Source organism: Cynocephalus volans, chromosome 6 (assembly GCF_027409185.1).
Source record: "Cynocephalus volans isolate mCynVol1 chromosome 6, mCynVol1.pri, whole genome shotgun sequence".
Lineage (NCBI taxonomy): Eukaryota > Metazoa > Chordata > Mammalia > Dermoptera > Cynocephalidae > Cynocephalus > Cynocephalus volans.
In genome coordinates this window covers 30877165-30891076 of record NC_084465.1, presented here as the reverse complement: position 1 = coordinate 30891076, position 13912 = coordinate 30877165, and the positions used below count along the sequence as shown (strand labels likewise).

At 32.4% G+C, this 13912-nt stretch overlaps 1 protein-coding gene across 5 annotated transcripts in view; it reads right to left on the bottom strand.

Annotated features, from left to right (window-relative positions):
- Nucleotides 1–13912, bottom strand: part of POT1 (protection of telomeres 1) — a 129443-nt gene that overhangs the window by 81979 nt on the left and 33552 nt on the right. For 3 of the 5 annotated variants that reach the window (XM_063099865.1, XM_063099863.1, XM_063099866.1), the window contains 3 exons: nucleotides 9280–9390; nucleotides 8208–8255; nucleotides 5140–5254 (listed from right to left, as the gene is read on the bottom strand). In XM_063099865.1, coding sequence (XP_062955935.1) covers nucleotides 5140–5254; nucleotides 8208–8216 — 124 coding nt within the window. In that variant the 5' untranslated portion in view covers nucleotides 8217–8255; nucleotides 9280–9390. Of the gene's footprint in view, nucleotides 1–5139; nucleotides 5255–8207; nucleotides 8256–9279; nucleotides 9391–13912 lie in introns of those variants that run through there. The other 2 variants (XM_063099867.1, XM_063099869.1) reach the window with 2 other exon arrangements.

The following is a 13912-nucleotide window of genomic DNA, read 5'->3' as shown; positions in this document are numbered from 1 at the left end:
GTCTTCAGACAGTCTGTAATCTATTTCAAACTCATCTCCAGATTTAATGGCCTCCACATTGTCATTTACACAGACTAGTTCTTTATGTCATACATTAATAAAATATGCTAACCACATGAAACTTAGATATTTTCCCCTATCCATCCCACTGAAGAGTACACTCCCAGCTTATTCCTCAATAATAAAATGTGTATTATATAATATGTATCTTTATAAATAAAATAGTTTTGTAATATGAACTCAATGAGAACATCTATGTGTTCCCAGCATGATCACAACTCCAGACATGCAGTAAAAACAGTATTTCATCAACATCCATTATTTCACACTTTCAACATCTCTGAAAAATGGCCACATCTTAAAAGTGACAGTAAAGCACACTCATAGTTTAATTGGCAGCATTTTTCTGTTCTTAATGATACATGAAATAATAATGCCTTTTATATACGATAGTGTCTTAGAATAGATGAAATACAGTAATCAATGCTAAATTTACTTAAACTGAATTAAATCGAGATGAAGTGTGTTTTCTGTTTATTACCTCATGATAAAGTGAAATTCATAGTTTTTGACACATTCTTTTAAATTTTTGTTTAAAAACTTAAATTATCATGTAGCAATTTATAGGTTTTGCCTTTTTAATTTACTTTAAAAATTACTCAAGTGTATGTGTGTGTATATATACATATGTACATATATATGTCAAAACTGATGAAGAGGTCTAATCTCAACCTTCTAAATTCATTTATCCTTTTCTTTGGGGGAGGAGCTGGAACATATAACATAAGATCTACCCTTTTAACAAATTTTTAAGTGTACAGTACAGTGTTGTTAACTGTAAGCACAATGTTGTGCAGTAAATCTCTATAACATTTTCATCTTGCATAACTACAACTTTACACTCAGTGAACAGCAACTTCCCACTCTCCCCAATCCCCACCCCCTGGCAATGACCATTTTCCTTCCCGCTCCTATGATTTTGACTACTTTAGATACCATTTATATAAGTGTAAACGTGTGGTATTTAACTTTCTGTGGCTGTCTTATTTCACTTGGCATATTGCCCTCAAGGTTCATACATTTTGTCACATATGACAGGACTTTCTTCTTTTTTAAAACTGAATAATATTCCATTTGTGTATATACACCACATTTTCTAAATCTATTCATCCCTTGATGGACATGTTGTCCATTGTGAATAATGCTGTAATTAACATGGCAGTGCAAATATCTATTTGAGATCCTGATTTCAATTCTTTTGGATCAATACCCAGAAGTGAGATTGCTGGATCATATGGTAGTTCCACTTTTACTTTTTTAAGGAAACTTCACTTCTTTTCCATAATAGTTATACTATTTCAGTCAACAACAGTGCACAAGTGTTCGAATTTCTCCATATCCTCACCAACACTTTTTTTTGTTTTGACAATGGACATCTGATTGTGGTTTTGATTTGTATTGCCCTGATAATTAGTGACACTGAGCATATTTTCATACCTGCTGGCCATCTGATTGTCATCTTTGAAGAAATGCTTGTTCAAGTCCTTAACCAATTTTTTAATCATATTGTTAAAGTGTTTTTGCTATTGAGTTGTAGGAGTTCCTTTCATATTATGGAAATTAACCCTCATGAGACATATCGTTTACAAATATTTTCTCCCATTCCATCAGTTGCCTTTTCACTCTATTCATTGTTTCCTTTGCTATGCAGAAGTTTTTAGTTGACGTAGTTCCATTTCTCTCTTTTTGCTTTTGTTACCTGTGCTTTTGGTGTCATATCCAAGAATTCATTGCCAGGGTCAATGTGAAGAAACTTTGTCCCTAGTTTTCTTCTCATACATTTAAATCTTTAATCCACTTTGAGTTGATATTTGTGTATGGTGTAAGATAATCATTCTTTTGCATGTGGAAATGTAGTTTTCCTAATACCATTTGTTGAAGAGACTATCCTTTCCCCGTTGTGTATTCCTGGAGCCTCTGTTGGAGATCAGTTAACCATATATGTGTGGGTTTTTCCTGGACACTCTGTTCTGTTCCACTGGTCTGTATGTCTGTCTTTATGACAGTACCATACTGTTTTAATTACTGTAGCTTTGTAATGTATTTTGAAACCAGAAAGTGAGAGGCCTTCAGCTTTTTTCTATTTTCTCAAGATTGTTTTGGATATTTCGGGTCCTTTGTGGTTCCACATGAATTAGGTTTAATTTTTCTTTTTCTATAAAAAATGCCATTGAGATTTTGATAGGGATTGCATTTGAATATGTAGATCACTTTGAGTACTATGGACATCTTAACAATCTTCCAATCCATGAACATGTCATTCCACTTATCTGTGTCATCTTTAATGTCTTTTAGTAATGTTTGGTATTTTTCAGGGCACAAGGCTTTCAACTTCTTGGTTAAATTTATTTACCTCCTTAGTTAACTTTATTAAGTATATTATAGGTTTTCATGCTATTTTAGATGCATCTGCTTTCTTTATTTCCTATTCAAATTGTTCATTATCAGTGTATAAAAACACAACCAATTTTTGTATGTTAATTTTGTAGCCTGCACCATTACTGGATTTCTGTATTAGTTCTAACAGTTTTTTTGTGGAGTAATTTAGGGTTCTCTACTTACAGAATCAGGTCCTCTTCAAACGAAGACCATTTAATTTCTTCCTTTCTGATTCAGATGGCTTTTAATTTCTTTCTGTTGCCTAACTGCTCTGCTAGGACTTCCAATACTGTGCTGAACAGAAGTGGTGAGAGTGGGCATCCTTGCCTTGTTCCTGATCTTAGAGAAAAAGCTTTCCGCTTTTCACTGTTGAGTATGTATTTGCTGTGGGCTTTTTCTAAATAAGCTTTATTAAACTGAGGTAATTTCCTTCTATTTCTAGGTTGTTGAATGTTTTTATCACAAAAGGGTTTGAATTTTGTCAAATGCTGCATCTTCCAAGATAACTGCATAATTTTTATCCTTCATTCTGTTAAGTGGTGTATCAAATTGATTGATTTCAAATCTTGAACCATCCTTACATCCCAGAGATGAATTGCACTTGGTCATTCTGTGTGATCCTTTTAATGTGCTGCTGAAATCAGTCTGCTGGTATTTTGTTGGGGATCTCTGCTTCTATGCTCATTAGTAATACTGTCTGTAATCTTGTTTTTGCAGTTTTTGTCTGGTTTTGGTATCAGGATAATGCTGGTTTCATACAATGAGTTTAAAAGTGCTCCCTCCTCTTTTTGGAAGAGTTTAAGAAGGAATGGCATTAATTTTCCTTTAAATATTTGGTAGAAGTCACCAGTGGTCCTGAGCTTTTCTCTTTAGGGGGAGGTTTGTGGATTACTGACTTAACGGCCATACTAGTTATAGGTCCTTTTAGACTTTCTGATTCTTCATGATTCAGTATTTATGTTTTATGATCAGGTTTTATGTTTCTAGAAAAGTATCTATTTCAAGCAATTTGTTGCTGTATAATTGTTCACGGTATTCTCTTATGATCCTCTGTATTTCTCTGGAATCAGCTGTGATGTCTCTTCTCTCATTTCTGATATATATTTTTTCCCTCTTAGTTAGCCTAGCTAAAAGTCTGCCAATTTTGTTTACCTTTTCAAAAAACTAAGGTAGTTTCGTTGATTTTTTTCCTATTGTTTTACAATTCTTTATTTTGTTTATTTCTGCTGTGAGATCTTTATTTCCCTCCTTCGGATGTCTGGATGTTCCATCAATTGATAAAAGTGGCATGCTGAAAGCTCCTACTATAATTGTGCCACTATTTCTCCCTTTAGTTCTGCAATGTTTATTTCATATAGAAGGTGCCCTGTTGTTGGTGGCATATATAACTATTATATTCTCTAGGTGAATTGACCCTTTCATCATTATATAATGTCCTTTGTCTCTTGTGACAGTTTTTGACTTAAAGTCCATTTTGTCTGATATAAGTATGGCCAATCCTGCTCTCTTTTGGCTCCCATTAGTATGGAATATCTTTTTCCATTCCTTCACTTTGAGCCTATGTGTGTCCTTAAATCTAAAGTGAGTCTTTTGTTGAAAGCATATAATTAGATCTTGTTTTTTTTTTAATCCACTCAGCTACTATATATCATTTGATTGGGGGATTTATTCCACCTATAATTAAAAGTAATTATTGATAGAGAAGGGCTTATTATTACATGCTTTAATTCTTTTCTCATTTTCTTTTGTGTATTTTCTATAAGTATTTTCTTTGTGGTAATCACGAGGTTTACATAAAATATCTTATAACAATCTATTTTAAACTGATAATAACCTAACTTCAATCACACACAAAAACTCTACACTTTACTTTTCCTTCACCACACTCTATGTTACTGATGTCACAATTTACATCTTTTTTATGTTGTGTATCTGTTAATATGTTTCTATAGTTATAGTTACTTTTAAAATCTATTTGTCATTCAACTTCCATATCAGAATTAAAAACAATTTATGCATGTTGGGAAAATATAGGAAAATGGTCAGGGCCCTTCAGATGTTCAGAATCTTGCTGAGCATTTGCTGTAAATATCCTCAGGTGTTCCTTGTTACTACTTAATATAATTGCATATGGGCACCCAGGTGTCCTAGGTCATGGACTTGAGTATAAAGGACTAACAGCTCTGATCCACAGTGTTTCTTAGAACTCTCAGAGAAGCCACTAGGACAGCTGCTCCTAGCTCTGAATAAAGCCTATTAATTTTTTACCCACGGCTCCCAGGAACTTTTTCCTATTACCTAGCTCATAGACCTGCGTGTGGATGGTTTGTGACCCAGTCTGTGCAACAGACTCGAGGGGTCTATGAGCCCTAGCCCTAGCTTTACAATGGTCCATTACTGCAGTATTCTGTATTTGTTTATACATTTATCTTTGCCAGTGAATTTTATACTTTTATATGCTTTCATGTCGTTGTTTGGCATCCCTTTCTTTATTTATTCTTGTTGTCTTTAGACACTAGAATCTAAAGACCACATTTATTTATAAACAAAAATTGTCAAAAAATATGCATCACTATTGTCTGGCAATTATAAATCAGATTTGAGCTTCTATTCCAAGACATAGGGTAGTGAAGGAGTTATGTTCCTAAAATCAATAATGCAGTACTAGTCCATAAAAACTTCAACAATCTTAGTACTTACCAGTTCCTTTGCTTAGATATGGGGGCTTAAAGAACTTTACAACACCATAGACATTGACAATTGTACCACCCTTAAGTTGATTCAGGGGTGTGTATATATAATTTGTTGCTGGAACCTAAAGAAAGAGAAGACAGTGAATATGTTAATATTAAGTATTTACATTTCAGAATCATGTTATGATTTTACTGGTATATTAGCAAATCCATATAACTATATTTTATTCTTTTAAGTGTTGAAAAAAGGCTATAGTCTGAAAAAAGGCAATGCACAGCTTATAAAGGTTACTATACAAACCAACCAGTTTTCCTTAGAAATAACATTGTTTATAAATGCTGTAATTTGTATACAAGTCCATAAAAGCATAATTAATCCACAATGTAATTGAAGCATTATACTTCTTCAATAAAAAAGAAAATAATATATTAAAATATCAGCAATTAATGTGAAAACTGAAGCAATAACAGAAAATAAAAACTTTTTTTCTTTAAATTTGGGTATCCTCAATGTTAAAGATCTAGGAAAAGTAAGTTTTATTAAAGGGAAATAACTGAGGATAATGAGACATTTCTAGAAGCCTTTAAGGGGCAATTAGAATACTGGCTCTATCAATAAAGAATTCTACGGTTTGGAAGTTTAGAAAATTTTTTCTGTCTAGAACACTCCCAAGGGTAATAAAGCATCTAACAGGCCCTTCAGTAATTAAATCACTCTAGCTATCTTTAAGTTAGTACTTCCCCAACTTATCTGGCCAGGAAATCACATCTGGGAAACAAGAAATCATACTATTATCAGACACAGCAAATTCTAAGAAATGTAGTTAAAGAGGTTTTGGTTCTGGTTTTTAAGCTTAACAAATATCACTTCAAAATTTATGATATAATTTTTTTCCCCTCCTATATTGTTATAAAGATTTTATTTAGGTCCAAATAAAGCCAAGTTTTGATTCACAAATAGCATAAAGAGATTAAAAATAGTAGTAAGAAAACAGAAAGATTGTTTTCTGAAATAATGTGCATAAGTTTGGAAAGAAAGAGAAAATGTTTTGCAGGGCTATGTCTGCAAATTAACCGAGATACCTGTGCTCGCTTCGGCAGCACATATACTAACCAAGATACCAAATCAATCCTTAAAAGGCTTCAGTTAGGTGCCACATCATCCTCCCATCGCAGCCCAACTGGAAATTAGTATAACCAGCACTCTGAAAATTTTAAAACTCAAATCAAAATGAATTAATTAGTTCTTTCCAAGGAAGCCGATCCCTCAGGTCAAACACAAGAAGAACACAGCTTAGATATCTAATCAAATTTTAACATGAAATAAAAGCTAATCAATGATGAAATAAGAATAATGGTCAGCACATGGAACAAGAGAGAAAAGATATGTGCTAAGCTTATAAAATAACTGGACCCAATATTCTATCTTAAGTATCTATCTCCCTAATGTAGAGATGAATGGGGAAGGCCAGCACAGCTCAATGACACTAACCACTACTATCATCCAAGTAACAAAAACATGCCCTGCACTAATTGAAAGACAACCCATACGACAGAAATAACTTGAATAGAGTTGGTTTAGAAAGAATCTTTGAAAAGATATTTTAAGGAAGGAACCAATTAAGCAAAGTACAGAAGTTGGGAATGAGACAAACAACAATGTTCTAAAGCAGAGAAAACAAATTCAACACGTTTGAAAATCTGGAATGAGGTTTGCGTGCCTGGAGCACACTGGTCAAAGGTAATAACAAGAGTAGGTTGGATAGTAACATAGGGGTTCGTTTATGTTGGGCCTTCAGATCATTTAAGTGGGCTAATGAAATGTCTTCAAATTTTGAAGATTGTAGAAGATCAAACATTTATTCTAAGTCGCTTGAAAAGGGCCATTCTTCAGTTATTGGAAAACAAAATACGCTATTTCCTAAATTCTAAAAACCACCTTTGTTTCTAAGATAAGACTAGTCGTTTAATAATACATTTTCAAGAAAACATCAACACTTTTTAAGGAAGACATTAAGAACCTCAACAGCAATGACTAGCAGTGTTCTTAATATAAACTCCAAGATCTATGCTCAGTTCAAAAATGTGGAAATATGCAAAATTAGAATCCTAAAATCAGGAAAATAAAGTCAAATAAATATGCACCTAATTTACTTAAGTTAGAATAATGGCTTTGTGAAAAACCATTGTTGCTAAGTTCAGAAGCCCTTTTATTTACTTCTGTCGTATTTACAGGTTCATAGCTATATCAAATATTTGAAGTTTGACTATAACAATTGTGGGAAATACTAATACCCAGGGCTAATTTAGATTTTTAAAAAAGTACATCAATCTTTTTATTGGTTACAGTTTCTCCCCCAAACAAATTTTAATTATACTACTACTCAGAACTGAAAACCTATGTTCTGTAGTCACTGCTAACTAGAAACAAAGTTCCTGCACTCTGTCCATTAGAAACTAAAGGTTTAAAAACATAAGTAGAACATAAACATTATATTAAACTTTATCAATATATTACCTTCTTTCCAGTTTCACTCAGCTACAAGTAGCCCACCTGTAAAAATGTGAACCTTCCTATTGCTATGAGATAAAATTTTATAAATCAGTGAAAAAAAAAAGATATTTTTTTTTTAAAAAAGGAAAACGTATCACAAGCATAAAAAAACTTCTTTACTTAAAATTATATAATTTGTCAAACTAAAATTCAGCACATGATAGTCTCTTTAAATACAAGCTAATGAAAAACAAATGAATTTGCCTACGGTTAAAAACTAATAACAATCTCAGTGTCTTCATACAATAAAAACCTTTTTTTGATTTTAATTTTCTTGTGTGTATACAGTTTATGCAAAATATCAGCAGACATTCCAGACAACAGAATAATTAGATATCAATTACTAGGTAAATATATAACTTGAATGTAACATTATCAGATATAAAAAAGTAAAGATTATGTTTTCCCATTGTACTGATACAATTTCAAAGTCAGATAATAAAGTGGATCATATGTACCTATATGTGTGTTTATGTATGGATGTAGGTGTACATATTCTAAGTTAAACAATATCATCTTACCAAAGACATTGATTCTGTAGAAAAATCTCTTACAGATTTAACATAAACCTAGGAAGAAAAAACAGAAAGAGAAAGTTGATTTGTATACAAACAACCTACAATGTCATTACAGGCCTTCCACTGTAGTATAAATACACACTTAGCTGTATAATATTCAAATCCACTAGAAGGGCATAACATTACAGCTTACAAACTAAGAATGACATATACAAAGTAGTCTGAACTATAGCAACTAAAAAAATTAAAGATGTAAGGCAAACAAAAATGTTCTTTAAAAAAACTTAGCATTCTTACAGTTTAAATTACACCAATATTCAGTTCTCAGGATAGAATGTAAAAGAGAATAAACTTCTATCAGCCCAACAGAAACGGAAGATTAGAGTTGATATTCAAAATTTTTCCTGCATAGGACCTTGGTCTTTTTCAGAAAGAAAAATAAAAGGAAGTGCAATGGTAATCACTCTAACTGCAAATCTCACCCATTTTCAGCCTACTTCATTAACTTTAATATCAAATCCGGCCATCTCTAACTCTTGCAGTGCCTTTGCGAATACTAGAAAAAGAACAGGCAAATGTTGGCCTGCAGGCACAAAGCTTCCAACTCTACCTGACAGCCTTGACTAAAGAGGTAGTTTACAAAGGGGGAAGGGAGAGAGATAAGAGGGAAGAGTGAAGAGGGAAAGAAAGGATGATCACCTTCAAAAAGAATAGGACGAAATCAATTTTTAGTTTTACCTAAAAAGGGGTACTTGATTAATCTGAAGTAAAATCAAGTAGACCACCTAAAGTGCCTGATGGTATAATTACAAAGAGTAGGATGAGGTCTAGAGTGTGCAGTTTTGTACGTTTCATTAAAAAGTATCTATAAAGGATTTTCCTTTTCTAGCTGGAGTCATTCTAAACATAAAGGCAAAAGAAGAATTTCTATTTTTTAAACTTAAAATATTTCACTAAAATAATTCAGTCAGACTAAGTAGTTTATCTGCAGATTTACAGAAATAATGTTTCTATCCCATTACTTTATTAGCTCATTAAAACCACAATACGATTAGAGACTAAAAGTTGCACTTACATAAACAGTTGATTTGAAGTTTTCAAACGCTTTCAAAAATATGCAAAATTTACCATCTCTGCTTGTGGAAGGTGATGACAAAACAATAAATCCAGTCACAGCAATGGTGTCCTATATAGAAAAAAAGTTTCTTAATCATCAAAATGTCTCTAATTCTAAATTTCTTATAAATCCTTATTTACATTATTATTTAAAAACAGGAATTACTTCTATAAAAGAAAAAACTGGTTAACCTAATCTTGTTTAATGCTTACTGAATATATGATTTAGACTATCACCTCCTTTAAAAGGGGCTTCAACATCTACAGCCACGATGTAGCCATCGATGAGTACAATGCCCCACACTTCATGGGCCAGGAAAATACTAAATCACTTAGAAGATTTTATTTATTAAATCTATTGATATTTAAAAGATTTTGTTTATTTAGATGTTCTAACAGTATTAAAAATGTAATTAAATGAAACTGAAATTCAAAATTGAGACTACAATGAGAAAAGTATGTCATTAGTGCAAAAATGCCACATTATTACAAAACTAATATATGCGTATAAATCCAGGGCATGAGACTTAAATAAGAAATTTCCATTTACATACTAATAAAAATAGAGACATTTTCTTTCTGCTTAGGTTTATAACAATAAGAAGCCATTATCCATTTATTCCTGCCTCTCTCATTCCTTAGCTAAATCTCCTTTTTCTTATTTTCCAGACACTAGAACATACTCAAACAGTTGTATTTTGCTGTATTATATATTTTTATTATTCTACTCCCCTAATTTTAATATGCAAATCTTAAGATATATAACAAATCCTGGGCTTTATGTCATGTTCCTTAAATAATCTTAGTATCTATCAAGTGGAAGTTTTCGGGACTACTGCTTTTTGCTCTGCACATACGAGGGTCTGGTGTCAATCCCCAGAATTCTCTATTCACATTCATTAACTAGGCTGTGAGTGTCTTGAAGACAGGTCATGTCTTATTGAGCTCTGTATTTACAGGGCCTGCATAAAGCAGGCCCTCTGTAAACAAACTGTCTGTGAATCAAAGGATGAATCTTATGTTGCCTTTTTAAAAATCTCTAGCCCCAACCTTAGGTATCTAGCTTTGCAAATTCCTACATTTCTTTTCCTTCACTTAAGACTGCAAATATACCTGTGTGTATTCCAGTGATGCCAAATAACCACAACTCTTTAGAGTAAAATGGGAGAAAATTTTCTTTCTCACCGAAGATTTATATATTTCCACAATACTTCGGGCAGTTTAAAAGGGGAATAAAACATGCTTCTGGAATAAATAAATCATTGTTACAAACTGAAACACAAACTCTGCTTTCAACTGATGAATACGTTTTGATTTAAATGAAAACTTAAGATTGCAGTAAAAAACTTAGTTGTTTAATCAAATTAACACAGGAAAGATAAATACAGGGAGGAGGCCACTGGTTTACAAAATTATCTTAATGAGCACCAGAAAGAACCTATCTCTTGTTGTTCTCTATTCTATTTAAAAATATTTTCAAACATAAACATTATATGGAAAGAAATACACCAAATGAAGTGTTGGGGTACAGATGATCTCTTCTCTTTCAATTTTTCTGTATAACCTAAACTTTTTAAAGAATGAGTATGTATTTCTTTTATGATGAAGATAAAAATTTAAGGAAAGAATGAATGACTAAAATAACATCAGATTTCTTAAGAAAACTTTTTCAAAAGCTAATATTAGCTACATATGATTTGGTAAAAAGTTACAAATCTTCCTCTTGCATACATTCAACAACATGGAAATAGCAACCAAAAAATATATATATTTGTTTTTTAATTTACAAGCACGGATCTATATTTGAATATACATATACAAATTACACTGAAGGCCCTCAGTGATCCCATCCCAACTGACCTTGCCTGTTTTATCTCCATATACTTCCATTCAATACTGCACAAATCAAACTCTCCTATATGCGTACTGCTTTTCCACATATATTCTTTCCTTATTCTGAGTTCTCACTAATAATAACTAACATTTTTTCCATTTGCATATAACTGACCTTATCTATATTTCAAAGCCAATGCTACAAATGCTTCTTCCTGGTATAGTCTATCTTAGATTTTCCCTCTCCCAGAAAAAAATAATTCTCCCTTCTTCTGAACTCTCCTATGCAGCATTTTAATATTTTTTATGTTGTGTGTTATTTACACTTTTCTTAATGCCTTTAATGCCCTTAAAGCCCTACACTCCTTGGAACTAAAAATAATATCTTGTCCATGTGTATATCCCATACAAAAGACTGCCAGAGGCTTCTGTTCATAGTCAGTAGTCAACAAATAGCTGTTGAACTAATTAACAATGGTAAAAACTGAAGTACAGATCTAAACAAAAGAGGGAAAAAAATAAATGGCTCTTAGGATCCAGCTTCCAAGATTTTACAAATCATAATGGCTTTTAAATTAATTCAAATACACAGAGAATAAGAAAGATAAATATATAATAAAAAAAAACTAGTTTCTATAAACACTCATTAGATGGAATTGAAAATGAGATTTAATATACAGTGTTCTAAGTCCTATGCTTCCGAGAAAAGCATACTGAAGCCATTCAAACAAAAATGGGAATTACACATTTCAGTGGTAAAAGTATATTCTGATATACCACAGTAGGTGTTTTCTCAATCTGTTGAAAAATTGTTTGGAGACCAGTCTGAGAATACCATGCTACTAAAAGGGAAAAGGATTTGAATGCATATGGGTAAATGTTAATACGTTCATAAAAAGTAAAACACATGTGGTATAAATGAAATTTTTGAACTCAAGATACTTAGATATTAGTATATGGGTCATTTCCCTTTAGTGTCTATACTGTCCTGTCACAGTGCCTTACAAAGAGTGAGCCCTTGTCATTAAACAATTCCCTGTTTAGCTTAGCCAAGAGAAATATTTACTGCAAACCCGTCTCAAAGAAAAAGAAAAAAATCAGTACAGGTCTTCTTAACAAAAAGTGTTCTTCAAAAATCTACAACTAACTCAAAAGGCCAAAAAAAAGGGGGCCACATACTATATAATTCCAACTATATGAGATTCTGGAAAAGACAAAACTATGGAGAAAGTAAAAAGACCAGTGGCTTCCCAGGGCTTAGGGAGAAGAATGAATAGGCAGAGCCCAGAGGATTTTTAGGGCAGTGAAAATATTCTGGTAAGATAGTTTAACAGTGGATACACGTCAATATACATTTATCCAAACCCATAAAATATACACCACCAAGAGTGAACCCTAGTGTAAACTACAGACTTTAGGTAATAATGATGTGTCAATACAGGTTCATCAATTGCAACAAATATGCCTGGTGGAGGAAGATTAATACTGAAGGATGTGTGGGGGCAATGGGTATATGGGAAATCTCTGTACCTTTCTCTCAATTTTGGTATGAACTTAAAACTGCTCTAAAAAAAAAAAAAAGGCTTTTAAAATTCTCTGTACCAATTCATTTGCATATTAGCAAATGTGGTTTATACATGTTAATATTTCCTAATTAGGAAAGCAATCAGTAGTGAAATAAGCAAATCAACAGCTGAACAAAAATGTAAACCACAAGACTAGTGTATTAATCTGCTAATTTTTAATACATAATACATTAAAAATTACCAAGTTGTTATACCTAAAGAGCAGGAAAAGGGCACAGAAAACATGAAGCAACTGATAATCCAAAAAGAAAAATATTTATATAACTTTATCAAGCATTAAGTAATTTTTCTAACTAACCTTACAAATTGTTAAGTTATCATATTTTAAACATTGTTAAAGAGTAATTAGGTGCAGGGAGAAACGAGGCATGTGATGGCACTGGTATTTAGTGACCGACAGAAAATGTTTCTCTAATAAAAAAAAAGTTCTGAGAGTATTAGCATCTATTGGGTTGTGTACTACCAAGGACATAATTAGAAGTAATATATGAGTAATATTAGCACTAATAACCAAAATCCTTAAACGGCCTACAAATCACTACATGACCTCACACCCACTAATCTCACTAGCCACATATTATGTGATTCACTCTGGTATTTTGCCTTCTCATAATTCTTTAAACATTCCAGAAGGCTCACTCAGGGCCTGTGCATATGCTATTCTCTCATCAGTCCACGGCCCAAGTACTCCTGTGCTTATTTTCTCACTACTTTTTGCATTCTGCTATTTAATATTCTTAATTACACGTCATATCGGGATCAAATAATTATGTAACCATTTTTAATTCCACTCTTCTCTATTGGACACTGTGCTCCATAACTTATTCACTGCCATACTCCAATATCTATCAAAAAACACAAAAAATATTCAACGAGTGTTTGGACAACTACATAAATAAGCAGATATGAATACTCACATACATACAGTAACCTATAATATAAATATTAAATAAAACAAACCGTACAACTACAACAAAACTTACTTCATAGAATCTTAGCACTTTAGAACTTAGAACCTTAGAGATCATGGAATCAAACACCTTCAGTTTTTTAGATAAGAAAATAAGGGCCAAAGAGGATACATGAGAGGTCTACAGCCACTTACAGTTAATTAGTTGTAGACCAAGACAAGAATCCATATCTCATAATTTCAGAAATAAATTTTACACGCAT